The 21,954-nt window shown below is 46.9% G+C and overlaps 13 protein-coding genes and 1 non-coding gene across 14 annotated transcripts; 4 read left to right on the forward strand and 10 right to left on the reverse strand. All coding sequences in view use genetic code 12, as the record gives it.

The window, feature by feature from the left end:
• Positions 1 to 754: 754 nt before the first annotated feature.
• On the reverse strand, positions 755 to 826 carry FOB63_005603. Its single transcript has one exon. It is a non-coding gene; the product is annotated as a tRNA-Met (tRNA).
• A 198-nt stretch (positions 827 to 1,024) lies between these two features.
• FOB63_003629 (Single strand annealing-weakened 1 family protein) lies at positions 1,025 to 1,624 on the forward strand (the record flags this gene model as incomplete). The annotated part of the gene is made up of 1 exon (XM_002615230.2): positions 1,025 to 1,624. The coding sequence occupies one exon, from the start codon at positions 1,025 to 1,027 to the stop codon at positions 1,622 to 1,624; it is 600 nt and encodes a 199-aa protein (XP_002615276.2).
• Positions 1,625 to 1,724: 100 nt separating this feature from the next.
• On the reverse strand, positions 1,725 to 4,160 carry DNM1 (dynamin-related GTPase; the record flags this gene model as incomplete). Its single annotated transcript, XM_002615229.2, has 1 exon — positions 1,725 to 4,160. One exon carries the CDS (start codon positions 4,158 to 4,160, stop codon positions 1,725 to 1,727), a length of 2,436 nt encoding a protein of 811 aa, XP_002615275.2.
• Positions 4,161 to 6,145: 1,985 nt separating this feature from the next.
• On the forward strand, positions 6,146 to 7,528 carry OST1 (dolichyl-diphosphooligosaccharide--protein glycotransferase subunit; the record flags this gene model as incomplete). The annotated part of the gene is made up of 1 exon (XM_002615228.2): positions 6,146 to 7,528. The coding sequence occupies one exon, from the start codon at positions 6,146 to 6,148 to the stop codon at positions 7,526 to 7,528; it is 1,383 nt and encodes a 460-aa protein (XP_002615274.2).
• Positions 7,529 to 8,138: 610 nt separating this feature from the next.
• On the reverse strand, positions 8,139 to 8,429 carry FOB63_003632 (uncharacterized protein; the record flags this gene model as incomplete). Its single annotated transcript, XM_002615227.2, has 1 exon — positions 8,139 to 8,429. The coding sequence occupies one exon, from the start codon at positions 8,427 to 8,429 to the stop codon at positions 8,139 to 8,141; it is 291 nt and encodes a 96-aa protein (XP_002615273.1).
• A 351-nt stretch (positions 8,430 to 8,780) lies between these two features.
• Positions 8,781 to 9,642, reverse strand: PPIB (uncharacterized protein; the record flags this gene model as incomplete). The annotated part of the gene is made up of 2 exons (XM_002615226.2): positions 8,781 to 9,436; positions 9,612 to 9,642. 2 exons carry the CDS (start codon positions 9,640 to 9,642, stop codon positions 8,781 to 8,783), a joined length of 687 nt encoding a protein of 228 aa, XP_002615272.2.
• A 1,037-nt stretch (positions 9,643 to 10,679) lies between these two features.
• Positions 10,680 to 11,336, forward strand: PRE3 (proteasome core particle subunit beta 1; the record flags this gene model as incomplete). Its single annotated transcript, XM_002615225.2, has 1 exon — positions 10,680 to 11,336. One exon carries the CDS (start codon positions 10,680 to 10,682, stop codon positions 11,334 to 11,336), a length of 657 nt encoding a protein of 218 aa, XP_002615271.1.
• Positions 11,337 to 11,684: 348 nt separating this feature from the next.
• Positions 11,685 to 12,536, reverse strand: FOB63_003635 (putative ATP-dependent kinase; the record flags this gene model as incomplete). Its single annotated transcript, XM_002615223.2, has 1 exon — positions 11,685 to 12,536. One exon carries the CDS (start codon positions 12,534 to 12,536, stop codon positions 11,685 to 11,687), a length of 852 nt encoding a protein of 283 aa, XP_002615269.2.
• A 685-nt stretch (positions 12,537 to 13,221) lies between these two features.
• On the reverse strand, positions 13,222 to 13,989 carry Etfb (uncharacterized protein; the record flags this gene model as incomplete). The annotated part of the gene is made up of 1 exon (XM_002615221.2): positions 13,222 to 13,989. One exon carries the CDS (start codon positions 13,987 to 13,989, stop codon positions 13,222 to 13,224), a length of 768 nt encoding a protein of 255 aa, XP_002615267.1.
• A 161-nt stretch (positions 13,990 to 14,150) lies between these two features.
• On the reverse strand, positions 14,151 to 16,598 carry FOB63_003637 (uncharacterized protein; the record flags this gene model as incomplete). Its single annotated transcript, XM_002615220.2, has 1 exon — positions 14,151 to 16,598. One exon carries the CDS (start codon positions 16,596 to 16,598, stop codon positions 14,151 to 14,153), a length of 2,448 nt encoding a protein of 815 aa, XP_002615266.2.
• Positions 16,599 to 17,294: 696 nt separating this feature from the next.
• NUO1 (Nuo1p) lies at positions 17,295 to 17,912 on the reverse strand (the record flags this gene model as incomplete). Its single annotated transcript, XM_002615219.1, has 1 exon — positions 17,295 to 17,912. One exon carries the CDS (start codon positions 17,910 to 17,912, stop codon positions 17,295 to 17,297), a length of 618 nt encoding a protein of 205 aa, XP_002615265.1.
• Positions 17,913 to 18,474: 562 nt separating this feature from the next.
• Positions 18,475 to 19,398, forward strand: FOB63_003639 (uncharacterized protein; the record flags this gene model as incomplete). The annotated part of the gene is made up of 1 exon (XM_002615218.1): positions 18,475 to 19,398. One exon carries the CDS (start codon positions 18,475 to 18,477, stop codon positions 19,396 to 19,398), a length of 924 nt encoding a protein of 307 aa, XP_002615264.1.
• Positions 19,399 to 19,935: 537 nt separating this feature from the next.
• Positions 19,936 to 20,788, reverse strand: FOB63_003640 (uncharacterized protein; the record flags this gene model as incomplete). Its single annotated transcript, XM_002615217.2, has 2 exons — positions 19,936 to 20,739; positions 20,783 to 20,788. 2 exons carry the CDS (start codon positions 20,786 to 20,788, stop codon positions 19,936 to 19,938), a joined length of 810 nt encoding a protein of 269 aa, XP_002615263.2.
• A 697-nt stretch (positions 20,789 to 21,485) lies between these two features.
• On the reverse strand, positions 21,486 to 21,812 carry FOB63_003641 (uncharacterized protein; the record flags this gene model as incomplete). The annotated part of the gene is made up of 1 exon (XM_066102338.1): positions 21,486 to 21,812. The coding sequence occupies one exon, from the start codon at positions 21,810 to 21,812 to the stop codon at positions 21,486 to 21,488; it is 327 nt and encodes a 108-aa protein (XP_065958356.1).
• Positions 21,813 to 21,954: the final 142 nt, after the last annotated feature.

Consider the following 21,954-nt stretch of genomic DNA (forward strand, 5'->3'; position numbering starts at 1 on the left):
AAAGAAATCAAAATGAAAATAAAACCTTTCTGGAAAGAAAATGGCATTAGTGTGTATTTGCAAATTATGACCTTACTCGAGAAGCGATAGAAGAAAGTGATTGTGCCGTAACCAGCTTAAAAGAATAACCTGAGGATTTCAAGCACAGCACCTCCGCAAACCAAAAAGGCCAAAACGAGCATCCATCCTTTGGAAATTGGGAACTTGACTGGTTCAGTCTTGGCTCTAGGCTTGCCCTGTTTTTTCGTGTTCAACTTTGCAAACTTGGCGTTAGCAGCTCTTTGCTTTGGAGTTTGGACGGCCTTGTTTGTTAGTATGGGAAGCTACTTCAATTATTAGGTCTCTTAATTGACGTACCATTTTGGATGAATAGATCAGATCACGAAAATGGTCGAGTTGTAGACACGTTTGATCATAGTCGCGCTCTGTGTGCAGGTACTGATAACATGAACACGACAGACGATAGAATGCGAAACATGTCTTGGTGTAGACAAAGGTGGAAACAAAACTGTTTAGTGGGTTGTTTGAACAGACTGAATATTTATGGAAAAAATTGGACTAGGCAAATAGGAGCTGCTGGATTTTTTTTTTTATCTTGTGTTTCGTATGACTCTATGGCACATTAGTTGCTTCTTCTTCTCTGCGGCCTCAATTGCAAATTTGCTTGTTTGCATTTATGTCGCTTTTTGCTTACAATGGCATCTCGCTTTGCAAGGCCAAAAAAACGATGAACCTTTTCAGGAATCAAAAAGTATAGCGCAGCCAGGTTTCGATCCTGGGACATCAGGGTTATGAGCCCTGCGCGCTTCCACTGCGCCACTGCGCTTGACAGTGAAGTGTTTTAGTTCTGAAGGAACTACATCGCGTAGGTATTAGAAACCGACGATAATATGCGATTTGGGCTGCTATCATATTTCAGGTATGCGTTTTGGCTCCCATTTGCCCATTCGCTGATATCAGCCCTCTTTTTCAAGTAGTTGGTGTCTCGTGTAATATGCAGAGCACACAGTACTAGCAACTACCAATGCCTGCTACAGTTTCTTTCATACAAATCAGCCCCCATGCATGTATTCCAGTGAAAGTTTTCGTACATCGAAAGCAAATGTGGCTGCGGGGACAGCTGAATGACAAGTCTTTACTGAAACTTTCGTCTGTGAGTCTGATTCGGCTTTCCAATCCGGACATGACCAAGTTGGTGGAAGACATCAAAGACGAGCTCAAACAACTACTATTGCATGAGCTGTTGCGGAGGCTTTTTCCTGGCAAACCCATTCTGAAAAGCAGTCAAGTGAAAAAGATCCTTGGCCGTCTGTGGAAGTGCCGTGTCGTCGTGTCATTGGGGTATTTGGCCGATCTACGGTTCAAACTCCATACTTTAGTGCAAGCAGACGATGTTTCATTCTTGGACGAGAAAAACATTCTGGTTTCTGCAACAGACTCGAATGAGTTAGCTCTCCTCACTAAGGAGATTATGTTCTCCTTTCAAGAGCCCGACGAGGACGGGGTAAATGAAGGTTTGGACAAGAAGACAATCTCGTACAAACTCGACCGAATAGCAGTAATGAACAGTCGAGCTACAGACACCTTGAGTGTATTTGTTCTACATCGGCCGCGCAATGAATAGGTATGTACAATAATCGAGTCTATGCTAGTCTAAGCACTTGCACCAGCAAAAACGACAGTGAACACAGAGGCTCAAGAGTAGAGATAGCTTCAAACAGCAGTTAGACGACATCGCTGATGATGCGAGACGCCTCTTTGTAGGTCTTCAACAAGTTCACGCACTTCTCGCGTTCCAAACGAGTGGTTTCGTCCTCCTGGAGCAAATCGTCAAAGTACTGGTCGTTGTACAACTTCACCACAAGCCTGTTCTGGAGGTTGCTCTTGATGTAGTTGACCAACAAGCACATGATCGCCTTGGGCACCTGGTCCTGGATGATTTCACGCACAATGCCAAAGTAAGACACAATCAAACGACGAATCAACTCGCATTCCAACTGCTCACGCTCACTGAGCTCCAGAATTTCATCTTCCTCCTCATGATGGTCGATGTTTTCCGCCACACGCTCAATGTGGTCTTCCACGGCCATCATCTTCATGTCGTGGCTGAGAGAACCGTTGACGAAGTGGCTGTTGAACTGCAACGGCTGTTCTTGTGCATGAGGGAACTTGAACGGCGTAGGGTGTAATTGCGCCTGTGCTTGCTGGTGTTGCTGGTGCATCACCGGGTCCTTGCCGAAGAAGAAGTTGAAGTATGACTCGGGCATGGCCAGGTCAGACGATTTGCCGGACAAAATAGTACGGCTCGAGTCAGACCGGCGGTGGTGCACGGGCTTAGCCTCGTCGTCGATCTGGCTCACATCAAGATTGACCTCGTCCTCGATGTCAGACTCATCGTTTGGTTTTGCGTGTCTTTCTGGCTTGCTCAAGATCTTTTGTGTGGCAAGACGCAACTTCGATTTCAGTTCTGCCTCACGCAGACGGCGTCTTTCTTCCACAACCATAGCCATGGCTTCTGCTGCGCCGACGAAATTGGGGTGGTTGGTGTTGATGTATGCCTGCTGAATCTCAATCAAGGACTCGACATACTTGATGGTGGGACCAAGTCTCTCGCGCAAAAGGTCAGACACAACCTCAATGAGCTTAGCCTGCAACTTTGGATAGCGGTTGGTCTCGCCCGAACTGCCAGAGCCGCAGATTCCGTGGACAATCTTCATCAACTCTTCATACACCAACTCCACACAGCGACGAGCAGGCTCTTCCAACAACTTCACTTGAGGCTTGACCAACAAGTCGAATGCCAATTCAGGCACGAACAACAGCGGACGAGGGCCTGCGGAGTTGCGGATCGCCGTGCGGATGTCTTTAACCGACAAGTTCTGAGTAGGGTTGATGGCCGCCAACTGAGCGCCGAATACCTCGTTGTAGATGTAGTAGATGCGTGCACCACCGCACAATTCTTTGATGGAGACATCGTCGAAGGTTGTGCCGTCGACGGAATTGACAAAGCTGTTGGCGAATTTCGTCATCAAGTTCAAAAGCAAAGCTGCCCTTCCCTCGGCAGACTCGGCCAACGATGGGAAGTCGCCGTACGAGGCCAACTCCTGCTCTGTCTGGCCCATGAGCGTGTTCAAGCGTGCCTTGATGTCAGGCAAGCGCTCGCGGATATGGCTCATCAAAATGCGATTCAAAGCTACCGTCAAGTAGCGGGTACCGCACTTGCTGGCCATGGCACGGTACGCGGCGTGGTTGAGGAAAAACTGCTGCTCGGCTTGCAAGGACTCTTCGAGCGGCTTGTTTTCCTGGATATCCTGCTGCGAGCGGTTGACCACGCCAATGAAACCCAATTTCAACGGGTACACGTTGCCCTTCAAGATGTCCACGGCGTTGGTGCCCTGGTCCATCAAGTCGAGCTTGGACAAGATCCCCACTGTGCGCTTTCCTGTTGGGTCGACCTGGCGAGCCAACTTCAACGACTCGGAGTTGACCAAGTCGACATTGGCAGGAGAGACGGCCAAGATGATGCTGTTGGGCTTGGAGATGTACTCGAGGATCAAGCTGCGCGTCTGCTTTTCGATGTCTGTGGGCTGGTCGCCGATGGGGATCTTCGTGAGCCCCGGCAAGTCCACCAACGTCAAGTTCAACACCTTGTCCAGGTATATCTTCAAGTTGATGGGCAAGCGCAGAATGCCCTTGTTTTTGCCGGCGATGCGGGCCGTTTCGTTTTCGATTTCACGTCTGATGGCGTCGAAGTTGTAGAAACGCTTGTTGGGGATGTGCAAGAACTCGCCCCATTCGGAAGGGTGTTGTGTGGGCTTGTTTTGCTGGCCCGTGTGTTTTCTCAAGTGCTCTTCCAAGTTGACCTCGTCCGACGACAGCGAGTAGTAGCCGCCGTCGTCCAAGTCCGCCGGGTTGTATTCGCGCACAAGAGCATCGTCCTTGTGCACATTGATCAACTGCAAAACCAACGGTCTTCTGGTGACAATGCCGGTGCCGCGGGGCAAAAAGTCCTTGCCCACAATGTTTTCCAACACGGACGACTTGCCGCAGGACTGCGAGCCAACCACAGCCAAGAGAGGCAAGTCAATGTCGGCTAGCTGCGTCGAGGTGACGATATCTTGGAGCTTGTTGACCACGGGAATAAGGTCTTGGAGCGACATGGGATGCAGAGGCAGCTGGGGGGATAAATAGGGAGGAGCAGACGAAAGAGGAAAGATTCGCTCAAAAGCGGCGGCGAAGCGAAGTGGTCGGGGTTATCCGCTCGAAATAGGCGGGCTGGCGGAGAGGAAAGGTGCTGGCGAATAGTTTTTCGAAGCGCAAACTCTAGAGGTGGAGCGCGGCCTGCAGATGCGCCACCGCTAGATGTAGATTGCTAGCCTGGTATGTAAATAGTGCGAGGTGATTGAGCAATGAGGTACGACAAATCAATTGAATGGTCGAATGTACTGAGATGGAAAAGAAAGCCATAATATGGAAAAAATATGAATCATATGAATGAACCATCAATGAACCATGAATGAACCATGAATGATTTTACGAATGAATATGTACAGAGGAGCTATGCGTCGCAGCTAATGTTCATGTAGGACCGATGCCAATGCGCTTCCATATTAAAGATGGAGGATGTCAAGAGGAGTGTGGTAGGAATCTAGAAGACATATGGATAGATGTAGATGATTGGATAGAAATAGTGAGAGAAGGCGTCCTGGCAAGTCTAGTGGCCGTTGCATGGTGGCCTAGCCATCTCGGCTATTCGCAGAACCATCATTTACGAGGCTGTCCTACAGTACTCGGATGTGAGATCGGTGGCAACATCAGTGATGCAGGCTTGACAGAGAAGTGGAAGGATGTATTTTGACGGGGCTGCATCGTGAGTCCTAGCCAGATGATGGACTGAGTGAACAGAACAAGACTGAGTGGACAGAAAAAAATCTGACTGAGTGGGCAGAACCAATCTGACTGAGTGAACAGAACCAATCTGACTGAGTCGAAACCTGAGCCAAATCTGACGGAGTCGTAGACTAACAGAGCCAATCAAAGCCTTATGGCCAGAGGCAAGCCGTCAGAAGGATACGAATGTCGACTGAAGTAGAGTTACCTAGTGAAGTCCAAAATCACATATGCGGAATCTAACAAATTGACAAGCCTATGGCCTTTGATTAAGATTAATTGTCTATCATTTATGAGATAGATTTTCTTCCTTAATAATTATTTGTGATTTCAGCTCATATTTCTACATCTTGAGTCTATTGTGTATCGGCTTTGAGAGGCGCATCTGGAACTTCATAAAGTATTAGCAAAAACGCACAATACGAACAATAAACACATTGAGCAGAAAAATCAAAAAGAAAAGCTTTCACGACAACAAGCAGCCAAAGAACATTCAAAACACCTGTAGCAAAAAAATCGGCCAAAGAGTCATCATTGCGGCCAAAAATTGGCATTTAGGGCTTTGTCCACCCATGATAAGAAATCACACGAAAGCAAGTCGGAAATCTAACACACAGACGATTGATGAATAAATCTCTCTCCTGAAGAGGAATACCGTTACTGGAGTTCTCTCACTCGGAGAAACACGTATACCCCAAAGAACACGCAAGAGCGAATACAAGTCATAAGAGATGTTCCCGCTTTTGATCCAGCAACTTCGAACGTGCTTTGAAACAGCCGTCTGCTGCTCAAAAGACCAATTCTCTTTAGTCTGACTACCTACATCGTTCTTTCTTGTTCGATGTGATCACTTACACACTCTTTGAACAACTTAAGACTGCAAAAGAAACAAAAACAGCTACACCGAAATGTTTCAAGAAAAATGTCATAACCAGGATCTCCAAAATGTCATAGCTGGGCTATCCAGATCCTACTCAATAAAACGAATACTGGTAATTATCCCACTCTCACCCAGCCACCACAACTGCGCAACATATCTGAGAACTCTAATTTCCATCAACTTTTTCAACTTTATTTCACTTTCTGAACCTTTCAAGCCTTTCAAACCTCTTCCACCTTAATTGAAATTTCTCTGACCTCTAGACATTTCTACACCTTCTCTACTCGTCTTGACTTCACCTGTCCTGCACACACTACGGCCAGGTGTCAAGCTCACCAACGCTATTACAGACTGTTTCTTTCTCATCTACTTCCCATGTTGCCGTGGATCTTTCTTGCGCTTTTTGCAATTGCACATGCGCTCGAGCTGTGGGAGAACGTCCACTACCATCGTAGTGTGGATCTCTCCAAATCCTACGTCAGAGAGTTGTGCCTAGTCGAGGCGAAAAACACCGGCGACACGCCCCAGGACACGTATATTTTCCGCGTCAACGACGGAATGGATGCCGTTCCCGAGGTGGCGTCTGTGGGCGGCGTTTTGATTGACCAGCGCTTGGCGTTGGCCGTGTCCGAGCAAGAGGCAGGCGTTTACAGCGTCAAATTCCCATTCCCCGTGGCGCCAGCGTCGTCCGTGGAATTCGAAGTGTTCTACGCGTACACAAACACGTTGGTGCCTTTGCCCGAGAAGATCGAAATGGCCGACCGCCAGAAGTTGTTGCTCAAGACCAACAAGCTCCCATATTCGGACTACAAGACCTCCGAGTACTCGCTTGCGTTCCGTGGATTCAGCGTGGGCCAGGAGTTGGATTTGCAGCCAAGCACTCCTGTGTCGCCTGATTTGCCCCACTTGAGCGGTCATGTGGACAAGGACGCTCAGGCGTTGACATACGGCCCACAAATCGTGGATGTGCCTCCATTGTCTGTCTCCCCTATGGGTCTCTTGTACGAACACAACAAGCCAGTCAGTCGCGTGGTGACACTCGAGCGCAGCGTGTGGGTGCCTGGCTCGGACGTGGGCGTTGTGCAGACCGAAGACTACTACGAGCTCTATAACAATGGGGCCCAGCTTAAATCGGGCTACTCGCGGGTGGAATGGTTGAAGGGCCGTTTTGACTTGGTGCGTGACCACCACGCGCTCTCGCGCTTGGAATTCCCAATTGGCGACAGAGACCCGCTTGAAAACTACTACTTCACCGATAAAGTGGGCAAGGTGTCTTCTGTGCTGGAGGTTCCAGGCCACGTGGTCTTCCAGCCTCGTTTCCCGCTTTTTGGAGGGTGGAAATACAACTTCACCATGGGCTGGACAAACGGCATCGCCAACTTTGTCCGCCGTGTGGATGCTGACACATATGTGGCCCAATTCCCCTTGGTGAGCAATCTCCGTGACATTTACTACGACAATGTCAGCGTCAGCGTGCTTTTGCCGGAAAACGCCGAGGTCATCGATGTGCAGAGCACTGTTCCCTCCACTTCGTCTGTGGGCCGCGAGTTGAGCTATCTCGACGTGGCTGACGGCCATGTCAAGGTGACACTCCACTTCCGCAACTTACAGGACAGCCACAGCGCTTCGACTGTTCTTGTCAAGTACAGATACACGGCGCAGAGTTTCTGGAAGAAGGTGGGCACTATTGCCGCATGGGTGTTTACCGCTTTGGCCAGTTACTATGCGTTGGGTCTTCTTGACTTGTCGGTCAATTGAGTACTGGGCCACAGGTAAATGGACACCAAACTAAAAAGTGAAGAACATAGTGTTGAGATATAGGAGTGCAATAAAGATGTCAAGAGAGTGAGAAAGTATGATGCATGTATTTATGTATGTGACAAAGGTTACCAAAGTTCGTCTTACTTTGCGGTAAGTTTTCAACCGATAATAGTTCTGCTCACAAGATGACCCTATCGTTCATAGGCCGTTCGACAATTTTCTGGGGCCGGCCTATTATTCGTAATGCTAAAGCCATGCTTGCCTGTTGGAGATAAGATAAAATCCACCCAAGATGGTGATCCATCTAATCCAAAGCTGACCTTTTCTTTGACCTTGTATTTGCCGAACAACCAACGTTTTTCCTGATCGATTTTTGTTCCACCATGGGAGCGACAAATAGTGCCAATGCTGAAACGATTGATAGAACGATAAGTCATCATCTGCAACTAGCACACCGTTCGTAAGTTTCTCGATGTATAAGAGAGTATCAGAATACTTAAAGTATACGAATACTTGGTATCAGAATACTTGGAGTATCAAAATCTTCAGCAACCTTATGGTATTGTGCTAAACTTAGTGATGATCTTCTCTTGAAATGCATGTCGGCTCATTCTGCCTTCTCAAACTCAATCTGCAATTGTCGATGGACCTCCGGATCGACCTGAAACATATGTGCCACTAGATATCGAGATTGGAAGTTGACTCCATTTAGTTCTTTTGCTGCTCGATGAGCATTTTCCATGTTGGTGTAGACCACATAACAAGTTCCTTGAGGAACCAGGCCGTCGGAAATTCGAAGCTGGTGCACGGGCCCGAACTTGGAGAAAATGTCAAAAAGCAGACTTGTGGAGGCGTTGTAGGGAAGATTTTTGACTAGCACAATGGGGAATTCGGCCATGATGAAGATAAGATGGCTTACATACTGCGCGCTTTATCAAGAAACCATATTTATACAAGACCCACGGTCTATAATACAAGGCACTATAAATACATAAAAGGAGTACCTTACGGACAGGAAAAGACACCTAATGCTAATGGGAGCATTTCCTGATCGCTCGGAAAGACACATTGGAACTGGCAAGAAGATCTCAGGATCACCATCTCCACTCTTCATAGCACATGTCTTTGGTCCACTTTGGCAGCAAGTCATTGTAGCTTATTAGTCTAATAGCGCCAGTGAGTAAGTGGCCGATGGCACCAAAAGCGCCTGAAATAGCTCTTGAGTTGAGTGACCTCTTCTACTGTCTACTCACATCGAGCGAAACCCCGTAATCACCACCTTTTTGCGTCTATGATTCCACTGCACCGCAGCATAGCAAACACTGGACACAAGACAGAGCCCCATGAAGAAACGATATGATCCTAGCGAGCCGGTTTCTGCTGGAGGCTCAACAAAGATGTCTGCGTCTTCGATAGCCCAGCGAGAAACAGGCCGGTCGTTTTCGCCCGTAGGGGCGGTATTCAAAAGATCCAACACTTCGAAACCCCCTACCAACTGGCCAAACACCACATGATGGCCATTGAGATGCGTACTGGATTCAGAGGTGGTGATGAAAAACTGGGCACCATTCGTATCTTTGCCGGCGTTGGCCATCGACAAACGGCCGCGCTTGTCGTGATGAAGCTCGAAGTTCTCGTCTGCAAACAGCTTCTTGTCGAAAATCAGATAGCCGCCCGTGCCATCGCCACGTTCGAAGTCGCCGCCCTGTATGATGAAGTCCTTGATAACACGATGGAAGATCGTGCCGTGGTAGCCATAGCCAGGGGCCATGGATGCCAATCCAACAAAGTTTTCCACTGTTTTCGGCGCTGTCTGCCCAAAAAGGGCCAACACCAACAGACCCACATCGGCCTTGTCTTTTGAAATGTGCAAAACCACCTTGTGCGTGGCCACGGGATCGCCCGCTAGATGCGAAAGTTCCAGCAGAGAAAAGCCAATAGGAATGGCCTGCGAGGCACATAGGGCCCAGAAGATCCAGAAAATGGGCCAACGCATGGAGAATGAAAGAAAGAGTGGTGCAAACTGCGAAAGAGCATGGTTTACTTTAGGTGCACACTGATAAGAAGGATTGAGACATACAAGAATGAAGAATAGAAAAAATAGAGGACATACAAGAAATGGACAATCGAATAATGAAGATACAGAATTTTTTAAGGTGCCAGGTTTGGAGACAGAGCTAGATGAAGCGCATAAACTTTGCTCATTACTTGGATGTTAAAAAGGTCCTGGTAGATATGACTAATTTCGCTAAGTCTTTCAGCATATATGAGGTGATATACTGAGGTTACCAGTATTTCTAAGTTAAATGGACGAAATGTGTAAAGACCAAGTAGGCTTGGAATTGTATTGTGTCAATTTCAGACAGTCCTCCATAGAATAAAGAACGGATGAAGCTCTACGACTTTACAGACCAATCACTAGCATAATCTTTTATAACGCTTCGCTTGACCTAGGTACCTATATGTCTTGAATATCAACGCTGATATTGATGGCGTCGAGAAGATATTGCAAAAAAGTTACCATGTTGGGCAATTGTGACAAAGACTTCTTCTTAAGATATGATATGGAAGAGGTAGAGGTCCATGCTTATTTTTGAGGTCCATTATTCAGTATCCAATATAGAGATCATTCTAGGCTGGTTTTTCGTCCGTAGTTCCTGACATAGTGGCAGCTGAATATAATGGCACCACATTGAAGACCTGACATTCTTTACTATAAAGCTTAAGGATCCTTTAAGAAACCTTGCAATGATATGGATTACAGCTCGAATTATAACGAGTTCGAAACAAAGGCTTATCCACCTCAAAGGGAAAAATATATCAAAACCCAAATTCGCTTATTGACTATTTATTTTATCTCCTCACTAAGTACATGTACCAATCGGTTAGATCTTCCATGTGTTTGCATATTTCTGGACTGAGGTTCAGCTAGTGAGCGCAAGAAACGCAAAACAATCGAAACAAAAAAATCAAAAAAAAAAATCAAAAAAAATATCAAACAAAGAATAGCAAAATAAAATTAAAAGAAAATAGAGTTACGGACAAACGAAATGACATTACCCAGTCGTTCTTGTCAATAGGGTGCCCCGGATTCTGCACGTGACCCGCACTACTAAACCAAAGTGGCGACAAAGCTTCTTCTGCAAGCATGAACGGTATTTCAGTCGACATCAACCACTTGAAAAAGGGCGAAGTCTCGTTGGGCACGTCCATCATGGCCGTGAGATTCAAGGACGGCGTGATTCTCGGCGCCGACTCGCGCACAACCACAGGCACATACATTGCCAACCGAGTGTCGGATAAATTGACGCAGATCCACGATACCATCTACTGCTGTCGGTCTGGGTCGGCGGCAGACACCCAGGCGGTGGCCGACATTGTGAAATACTACTTGCAGATGTATGCGGCGCAATTGCCTGCGGGAGAGAAGCCCACGACCGAAGTGGCGGCGAACACTTTCCAAGAGCTCTGTTACCTGAACAAAGACAACTTGCTGGCGGGCATCATCTGTGCGGGCTACGACGCCAAGAGCGGCGGCGCGGTGTACTCGATTCCAATTGGTGGGTCCATCCACAAGCAAGAGTACGCCATTGCTGGGTCTGGGCTGACGTTCATCTACGGTTGGTGTGACAAGAACTTCCGCCCGCAAATGGAGAAGGACGAATGCGTGAGCTTCATCCGCAGCGCGCTTGCCGAGGCCATCAAATGGGACGGGCTGTCGGGCGGTGTTGTGCGCATGGTCATTTTGACCAAGGACGGCGTCGAGCGGAGAATCTTGTACCCGGAGGACTACCAGGGGGCGTAATAGCTATGATCCACACGATATTTCGAGCAGATAGGAAGAAGAATTAGATTACGAGTCAGGCTGAAGCGCAGGCTTGAGCGAATGTAGAATAGGAGATTGTTCGGCCACGGACGATGACTATGGCTTGGCACCCAATGTGGTTGGCGAGACTCTCGGTTTTTCAGTATTTACGTGTAAGCACATAGGATAGATGTCAGACATCAATTGCGGAGTGTAATTAGTATCTTACTTCCAAGACCAGTCTGGGTAAACACATGTAAGCATCTTGACTTTAGTGAACAATGAAAACCGGAGTTTTCAAATGTAGCTCAGCAAGACTAGTCAGCCAGACAATTCCATAGACGTTCTCTACATACTTGTATGAGGTTCCTCGCCCTCCTTGGCTCCCGGCCAGTCCAGCTCGACCGCGCGCACCTGTCTCGCCGCATCAATCGTGAGCCCAAGGCGCCGCGCGCCCGCCGCCCGACACATGTCCTCATAGTACAACTCGTACACTGGCATGTACCGATCGACAAAACGCCGCACTTCCTCCGGCGTCATGCCGCGGCCCTGCGCCCGCAACACCTCTTCCTGCTCGTCGCGCCACCGGTACACGTTTTCGAGGTCTCCGTGCAAATACACAAAGCAGTCAAAGTAGGCCCAGATGCGCTCGTAGTCGCGCAAGCGCGCATTGAGCGCCTCAACGTGGCGCCTCTGGTGCTGGCGCACAATGCTTGAGGCGCGCGCCCACTTCGCCTCGAAGTCGCTGGGCCCCACGCTCCGGAACCCGCAGAACCACCCTTCCACCACCACCACATCTACAGGCGGCACCAGGATCCACGCGGCGCGGTCGCCCACCCCGCCATGTGCCCCTTTGTCGTACTGGGGCACGCTGGTGTGTTCGCCGCGCGCCATCTGGGCAAGCACCTTTTCCATGAGCGCCAAGTCGTGCGTTCCGGGCAACCCGCGGCCCTGGAGCAACAAGTTGTTTTCGTCGCGCGCGCGCCGCGTCACTTTTTGCTGCTGCTCATAGGGCCAGTAAAAATCGTCAAGCAGAAGCGCCACGGCCTTGAGGCGTTTCTGGCGGAGCTCTTGCACAAGATGGGCGGCCAAGTACAGCTTGCCCGAGCCTTGCGGGCCGCTGACGCCCACGAAAAGCGGCCGTTTGGGCGAGACAGAGAGAATCCAGTCGACAAAGCGGCTAGAAATATCCACGCTCATGAAAGAAGTGCGGTTGGTTGTGGGGCCATACAGGCTGGGGGTGGGGCGTCCACAAAACTCGCACGAAAATGCATCGGTGCCTCAGGACTTGTATGAGGGGAGATTGTATGAACTTAGGAGATTGTCTTAAAAATTCTCTTAGAAATTGTCAAGGAATTTTATTAAGAAAGCCTTTATGATTATACGATGATGCAATCACTCTGAGCCTTATTCATACAGTGAAAATATTCTCAGGCACTGAGATCATCAGCCGACAATTCCGTATTAGACAAGTACCGAAGCGACGACTCTTCGTCCTAAATCTATTTGAGGCTAGTTTGGGATCGTTTTAACATTTGATTGCATTCCATCAAACTGCCAGATTAGCATAGGATATCACGTCTTGCCAGCAAACCAATAGGATTGGACCTTGGGATGAATGTATCTCTCAATATGAAACCCCTCGAATCTTCGTCATAATTGCTATTCGACAATGTGGTCAGACTTTTAGATTTAGTAACTGTCACTCAACCAGACAATACATACGTGGAAAACTGATCATCAGCCTCTCACTATGCCATCCTATACATTTTGTGTTCGACATGTTGTTCGGTCTGTAAGTACCTTTTCCAAAGACGTAGACTTCATTCTTTTATATACCTAAACGAACGTCTGGATCTTCCAGGCCAATGCATCCATTGCCATTTCAAATGGCCTTGGCTTCCTTCAATTTGCTCACCAACTCATCCACAGAGTCAACCTTGACTCCCGCAGAACGTGCAGGAGGCTCCTCCACCTTGAGTGTTTCTAAACGGTTGACCACCTCAATTCCCAAGTCACTGGCTTTCAACTTCTCCAACGGCTTCTTCTTGGCTTTCATGATGTTGGGCAACGACGCGTATCTGGGCTCATTGAGTCTCAAATCTGTGGTGATGATCATAGGCAAGTCTGCTTGTAATGTGTCAGCTCCGCCATCGACTTCTCTGGTGACGCTAATTTTGTCGCCCTTAATCTCCACTTTAGACGCATTCGTCGCTTGGGGCCAGTTCAACAAGCCGGCCAAGATTTGTCCAGTCTGGTTGGCATCATCGTCAATCGACTGCTTACCCAAAATCACCAAGTTGGAACCCTCTCTCTCCACAACTTTTTGCAACATCTTGGCCACAGTCAAAGGCTCAACTTCTGCATCACCCACGTCAACCAAAGTCGTAGTGTCAGCGCCCTTAGCAAGAGCAGTCCTCAAAATATCTTGCGACTTTGTTGGCCCAATGGAAACAGCATGGATTTTCTCAACCAATCCCTTGTTCGCTTCCCTGATCTTCAATGACTCTTCCAAAGCGATGTCACAAAATGGGTTGATACTGAACTTCACACCCTTTGTCTCAACACCGGTACCTGCCTTGTTGATTCTAGGCTTGATAGCAAAATCAATGACTCTCTTGACCGGCACTAAAATCTTCAATTTGGATGACATGACTCGGGTGATTATGTTTCGTCAATTTTCCTCCACACATTTTTTCCACCCGAGACCGGGATCGCGTATGCAGGCCCAATAAACAACCATCCTATATGAGTATTAAAAACTGACTCGTGACAAGAATTATAAAACCGTTTTAATGCTACTGCATCTTGAACTCATCGGTTCAAAGAAAGTCTGTTTCTCTGCTTCATTTTTTCAATTCGAGCTTTGAGTTGTGCAGTAACCTCTGCGGCTTTTTTCCAGTTCTCTTCCTCGGAACCTGTCTCTCTCTCTACTGTAGTATGCAAGCTGGCCGGGTTTCGTGGAGATCGGAAAGTAGGTGAAGCAAGCTCAGAAGTTGGGGCAAGATCTGGCACTTCAGGACCAAATTTGCCATCGATGGAAAGACGATTTACCCGGGAACTAAGCTCACTCAGTGTAATCCGGGGTATTTCTCTTCTCTCGGGTGACCGATAAGACGGGATTCTCTCCGAATCAAGAGACTGAAGCAATGGGTCAGTTTGCAGTGTGCTTTGCTGGAGCTTTAACATCTCAACTGTTTGTTCCAAACTTTTGATTTTCAACTTGGCATTTTCCAAGTCGCTGTTCAACCGGAGAATTTGAGTATCTTTTTGTTTCACCATTAAATTACTAGTTACAGATTCTTTCTGCGACTGTTCCATTTGTGCACGGAGCTGCTCGGCTTCTTGCTTCAGCCTTAACTGCTCTTCAGTAAGAGAAAACTGCACTTTCTGAAGCTGTTCGTTTTCTGCTCGTAAACTGGCGACTTCTTTCCGGAGTTTTTCAAGTTCTTCTCTCTCAGCCGAGCCAACTGTAGGCACAGGGACATCAGGCACTTGTGGACCTCTTGTAGATGGCGAAATAAGCTGTCTTCCAGTGAAGCTACGGACCGACGACGCAATTTTAGTGTTGGCAGCTCCTCCTTTTGCGGGAGAAGTAGCACTTCTCTTGCTAGGAATGGATGGCGGTTCGCTTCTTTTCTTAAGAGAAGGAGTGGGGCCCTGCAAACTCACAGTTCGTGATGAGGGTTTGGCAGAATTACTAGCTGTAGATGCTCTAGCGACATTTGTTGTTTTGCACTTGACCTCTGCTTTCTCGTAGGCCTCGTGCACTTTTGCCTTTCTGTTGTCATCAACCTTGTCTAAAAATGCTTTGAGTTCCCTTTCACTTGTGATTTTCATTAGTGTTCCAATCATTTCTGTAGCAGCTTGTCTAATTGGCTCCTGAGAATCACTCAAGAGTTTAACACCGATTTCCATGATAGAGTCTATTTGCACATTTTTTGGCGGGACTTTGGTTGAAGCAAGGCATCTCTGAAGATAATTTGTGGACGATATTTTCACTTGGGGCGTCTTGTGCTTCATGCCAACGAGGATGTCGTCTAAAACATCACCTAGTGAGGAATTCTTGTAGATGGAATCCAAAGCATTAGCCAATGCTTCGGCAACGGCAGGCTTTTTTTCTTTTGTCCGCTCGATCATCGGACCAACAACCAAATGCTGATACTTGTGGAATCCTTCTTTCAAACCTTTGGATAAAAATTCAACACCATTGGCAGCTAGCTGAACGACCTGAATGTTGGCATCCTTCATGCACTTTGCAAAAATCCTCACAAGATCGCTGTAGTCGGCTTCCACTAGTTTTGGTGCCTTGGAAAGAACTTCGTATACTTCATCCAAGGCTTCCTTCCTGTCTTTCCACTTGGCAGAAGCCATTCTGGCATTCAAATCTGCTGGCAATTTTGAAAGCACTTCCACTGGCTCCATCATCAGATATGGATCGAAAGGCACGCTTTCATCCTCTTTTGCATCAGCCATTTCAACGTCTTCAGCCCCTTCGGGTTCATTCTGTTTTGTAGCTAGTTCTTGCTGCTGAGACCTTGTTAATCGTTTCTGTTCGGGCTTTTCACCCTTCACCTTTTCGAATTCTGCAGTCAAGTCACGTTGCTGAACAGGTTTAAGGTTGGGAAATAAAAGAGTGGTGAGCCCTTCGCCTAGCCACTTGTACAACTCCACAGACAATTTAGTTGTTTCGGCTCTAACATTCCGATCAGCATGGCCAAAAAGTTTGGCCAAACTAGGAATAACCAACTTTGCCGGAACCACAGAACAGCCAAAGTTTTCCACCATTTGATACACAGCATTAACACAGCCCGCTACCAACTTGGGTAATCGGTTTTCATAGTATGGAGACACTACTTCCAAAACAGGCTCCGCAGAATTGAAAAGCTCCACGAAAGATAGAAGCGCCTCCGCAGATTTTGTCTTTGTTCCTGCTCGACTAGACGATAAACCCTTTTCACAAAGGGCATTGATGATGCCTGCTGCTTTCAATCTCAGCACGTTAGTTGCTGTTCCACCAAGTTCCAAGAATTTACAGAGCACGAGGATTCCCGTTTCCTGCGCAACAACGTTGGAATCGGTAACTATGGCCTTTAGCGACTCTGGCCTCTGGTTGAACGGCGCAAAAACAGAATCATTGCAGTCTCTCGAATTGTCAAACTGCTCAATAAGGGCAGTATATCCTTCCAACCTGACTTTCCATACTTTATGTACGATTTTTTCTTCGACGGGAAGCCGAGAATAGTCCTCCTGATCGGCCATGGGAAAAGAAGAAAGATCGACTGGTGTTTGTAAATAAAGCACAATATCTGCAGGATATTACCCGTGATGGCCATTCTACATCGAGATAACTTGATGTACTTTTCTCTATAGGAATTGCAATTGGACATAGAATTACAGTTACTTGGAATTTAAGGACGATTTTGATTCTCTTTTTTTTATTTTGCAATTCATGTTTGCTATCGTGATATATGGGGATGGTTTATCGAGACGCGAATGAACATTCTATATACTGCGCAGAATCGAGTAATGAATGAAGCAAAACGGGAATGAGAATCAAGAGAGAAAAAGGAAATAAAATTAAGAAATGAATGAATGAAAGAAAAAAGGAAATAAAGAAAAGAATTGAAAAGAATGAAAGAAGAAAGCGGATGGACTACCAGCTCATTGTATTCTACCGTACTGATGTAATTTAGTTTACAGATCTTCATCAACTTTGGAACCCATGAGTTATCGCCGGACATTTTACCTATTTACGTTGGAAGTGTAGCAGTTTCAAACTCACTTGCGTTTTGTCCGGCCTTAGTCTTTGCATCTTCCAGGACCATGTCACGATAGTGAACGATCACTACAATATACCCTACACCAGCCCCATTGGTGAATGCCACCACGAAGAGATTGTTCTCTTACAATGCAAAACGTAAATTACATGTCTATAAATAGACGGAAACCTGACACCTACTCAATGTGCTTGGCGTACTTGGCCTTGATTTCCTCATATGGCTTCAAAGTGAAGCCCCACTCTTCCTCACCAGGTCTCGTCTCGTAGTATTTCTGGATGTTCACGCCGTGGTATGGGTGGTAGGCCAAGTTGAACCACGGCAAAATCGCCAAGGTGGTGAATGAGTACTGCGAGTTTCTGTTGGCAATGTCCTTCATTCTGTCGTCCAACTTGGACTCGTTGTCGTGGTAGGGCAACTTGCCCTCGGACAACAACTTTTTGATTTCGTATCTGTCCTTCTTCACCTCTCTGGCGTTCTCAGACCAGCCCAAAAACCGTTTCGAGGATCTGATGTATGCGAGGTAGAAACCGCCGAAAAACCCAACCAACGTGGCCGCTCTCAACGCGCCCGCTGGCACCTTGCCGGGCTGTCTGAATGCGCCTGCAACAGGCTCCAATCTCTCCCATGCCACCAACGAAACTGGGAAAGCCGCAGTGGTGGCGGCCCAAAGTCCGATATCAGAGCCTCTGAAGTAGGAAACGACTCTGTTGAAGTGGGGGTCGACATCGATGAGCTCGTAATCGCTTTGCGCGGGCTCGCCTCTGACCGGCTCGTATGCTTTGTTGTACGACATGACTTTTACTATGGAGAATTCTGATGGTTACTTTTCTCATCATTTGATTGGGCGACGTGCGCACACCAGACTGGGTGTTGAAGATCACGTGGGAAAACCTACCTCAATAGATGGGAGTTGGAAGAATGTGTTCGATTTGGATTTTTTTCTGTGGTCTCGTCAAGTCATGTTCTTTGTTCATTTTGTTCTCTGTGTTTTGTTTTTTTGCCTGTTTCGTTCTTTCATGTTTCTGTCTATGTCCTGGCATGGGGACATTAGAGATTCATTCGAACATTTGAACATTTAAACATTTAGACATTTAGACATCTCGACAGTTATTCTACAGACATTCACCATCGTACATTTTCTATGCTTTCTCTGCTTCACTTGGTCCGTAGAGCCAAAGTATGCCGATGGTTCCGATAAGGTAAGGACTGCACATACACGACCCAGATTATTCCACCAGTGTACTTGTCTAGCTTTGGTGTACTTTCTGCTGATCTTTTCGTTTCAATCTCTTTTGTCTTTTTCACTTTCATCGACTCACAGAACATCCAACCATACAAGCGCCGTCTTACCCGGCATGATTTCTCTTCCCGAAGACGATTCTCCCCGTTTTTCTCGTGCCCATGAAGAACCCTATACGCTCAAGCAAGAGTCCACTGTGGGATTCCCGACTCGAATAGCCAATTGCCTTCGTTTCTACGATATCCCCGCCATCAACTTTGTGATCATTGGCATTTTGGGCATTTTCCTCCTCAAGTTGACCACAAAATACAAGGAGCTTTACATGAAGAACTCGCTTATCACCATCATCGTCACCAACTTGGTCTTGTACGGCATTTCCGAAACGTTGGCCCAGACAATCTTGTGCTACAACCCAAACTCGCCTCGTGTCAGTTTCCGCATAAGAGAGCGCCGCAGATCCTTTGCCTTGTCCAGAGAAGAATTCCGCCGCCGTTCTGAAAGCCTCACACTGAATCCGGATGATCCAATCGATGATGAAAACCTCAACAGCTTTCTCGATTATATCCAAGCTGCGGACAATGAGAGCATGACAGGAGATGCCTCCAGCATAATAGAAAGCGAGACTCCGCTACGCTTGACGTATTTCCATTTTAACAGATTGGCTGGCTTTATGTGCTGGGGCTTCATCTTGGCGTTTTTTCAGAGCTGGTGGTACAGTTTCCTCCACACTTACACAAAGCATCCGCAGTTCATCGAAGTGATCCGCAAAGTCATGTCAGACCAGTTCTGCTATTCTCCGGTTTCGCTCTGTTGCTTTTTCATTTACGGAACAATGGTACTTGAAAGTGGCACATGGGAAGATGCAAAGGCAAAGTTGCGGCGGGTCTACTTGAAAACACTAATTGTCAACTTTTCCGTCTGGTTTCCTGTCCAGTTTATTAATTTTCTTTTGGTGCCTCGAAGCTTTCAAGTTCCGTTTTCCTCCTCTGTTTCTGTGCTCTGGAATTGTTTCTTGTCGATGAGAAACTCTTCCTCCTAAACTCAGCTGGTACTGGGCCATAATTAGATGCTAGGGGAACCCTGCCAAAGCGCTTCGATTAGTCATGGTGGCGATTTAGGCAGAAGGAAACGAACGAATAGAGATGTGTTACATTGAATAATATAACAATAGGATTAAATAGTGCTTGTTGGTTAATATTTAACAATATTTGCATGGACTTCAGAAGAACAAAAGAGCAAACATAGAACCTCTTCAACTGCCAGAATAAAAGTTGTGAATGTCAAGAATCCAGTAATACGGGTTCTAAGGTAATCCAATTGACTGTGGTGCCACTAAATTCATTGTATTGATGACAATAGTGCGACGCTTGAATAACATGGGTGCTCATTAGTGGACATAACAGTAGCTTTAGTTTTGCAAGCTGAATAGTTGTAGTGAATTGCATCGAACGAACGTATTGAAAGACAAACCGCCGATAAACGAATAATAGACATTGCTGCTGTGACAACTGAACCGAAATACCATCTATTCTCACCAAATACTTACGTGGCAAACGCTCCAATATTTGAGCTTCCATTACAAGTACATACCCGAAGTCACCGAAGATGCAATGCGGCGCACATTTCGACTCAACCGCTCAATGTAACTAGCTTTCAGCGACTTACCTACTAAGTAAGAGGCAAAGTTCTCAGCTGCGGCCATGATCGAATCTGCGTCAACCTTTTCGTAACCCACATGGCCCTCGGCATTGAGTGCAAGCAAACCAAGGTCAGCCTTCGAATTTTGGGTCAATTCCGAAACAAGTGCTGCAGCAAGACCAGAAACATAATGAGGAGGCCGGATCGGATCGACCGTAGCGAAAAAGTCGCCTGGAAGATCCAACCGGCAAATAAGCTGGCCCCACCCAAGCGAACATGGCGCTAGCACGATACAGCGGCCGCATTTCTGCGCCAACTGGCCCAAAGTGTCTGCCAAGGACTTCTGGGCCAACACATCTTCCACATGTGGAGCCACCACGACAAGAACGGATTTCTCCGGCCCACAAGCATACACAGTCAGCTGGACACGTTTCGTTTGTTCTTGCTTCATGGCTGCGTAAAGCTGTTCATCTTCGTCGTATTCAGCCTCGTTCGAAGAGGCGGGACTTTCGCTCGCTTCGTCTCCAGCATTTGGGCGATACTCAAAGTGGAGCGAGCCAATTGGGTCTTTTTCTTCCACAGAGTCAACCACCACACTGAGTTGTTGGGGCACCACTATAAGAAGATTAGCTGAAACGGTTTCTGGCACAGAAATGTCATGGCGGAGAATCTTGGGCTGTGATGCATTTTCCTCGTCAGCCAAAGCGTGGCGAGGAAATTGTGCCTCGGACCATTGTTTTATCTGGCGGTTAGAGAGATCTGGGGAAGCAGATGCAAATACATACTAGCATGGCAATGTGGCGTAGATGGGTTAGATATGTCTTCTGAAAGGTGCAGACTATCACACTCAGAAGTGGCAGCTCTATGCACACCTTGGCCACTGGTAGATCATACATCAATCCATGAGTCTTTTATAAAGACTTCTGACAGTAGAGCTGGAGTGAGGATCTTGAATAGAGATTCATGAGTTGGATATTTCAAGTAAACAACGTTTAGTTAAGTTTGATCTATCGGGATGGGTATGATCCTAGCTTTCCCTCGTACATAGAGTCGCGGAACTGATAGGGTATTCTACTAAAGCTAATACACGTTGTTTCCCAAGAACCTAATTTTTCTTGAGGGGCCAATATGAATTTTTCGAATCTTTGATGCGACTACTTTCTTCAACACTTGGATATGTGCCTGATAGTATAAGAAGCAATTTTCGGCATTCCTCTTCATTTAAGTCGAGAGAGCAGGATTTCAAGAAGACACAATCTTCTCTTGCATGGCCGTTTGTAAGAGGCGTACTTGCATGCTTCTTGCTGCGTTATGCACTTGCCTATTTGTTACAGCAGTTTATCTTATATTCAAAGAATCGAACATTGAGGTGTTTTTGTGCTGGAGATAACCGAGGAGCTTCTCTTAACATGTGTATTTCATCTCTATATTTAAATTCTTGTATGGCCACCCCAAAATCTGCTTAAAGAAACGAGGATGATCGGCGCTTCACAACATGACACTCATCCCCAACAACAAGAAAACCAACAATGCCTTGACATTAAGCTTGGGTCCTGCGCTTTTGTAGGCCATTTTGCCTATCACTTCGACAAAAAGCTTATCGAAAGCGCACTCGTATCCCTGACCGTCTTCCAACTTATAACTAGCATTATTGCAAGCCACAAAGGTAGAGCCGTGCGATTTGGTATAAGGCATCACTTGGATGTATAATGTGCCATTATGGTCGCAAAGAGAGGTCTGGTTAGTGCCCAACTTGACTCTTATGCTTGGGTGGGCCCCACATCCCACGATTGCGGTCGATTGGGTATTCGACATGTTTTTTAATTTTTTCTGGTGCGTATTTTGCGGTCTTATAATGTGCTATCAGTCAGCCTCACGTATATGCGGCGAATATTTTCGCATGCATGATACCATCCCATGCATATGTGGGCTTAGATGAATAGTTTACACGCCCTCA

This window comes from Clavispora lusitaniae, assembly GCF_014636115.1.
Source record: "Clavispora lusitaniae strain FDAARGOS_655 chromosome Unknown tig00000105_pilon, whole genome shotgun sequence".
NCBI classification, from domain to species: Eukaryota; Fungi; Ascomycota; class Pichiomycetes; order Serinales; family Metschnikowiaceae; genus Clavispora; species Clavispora lusitaniae.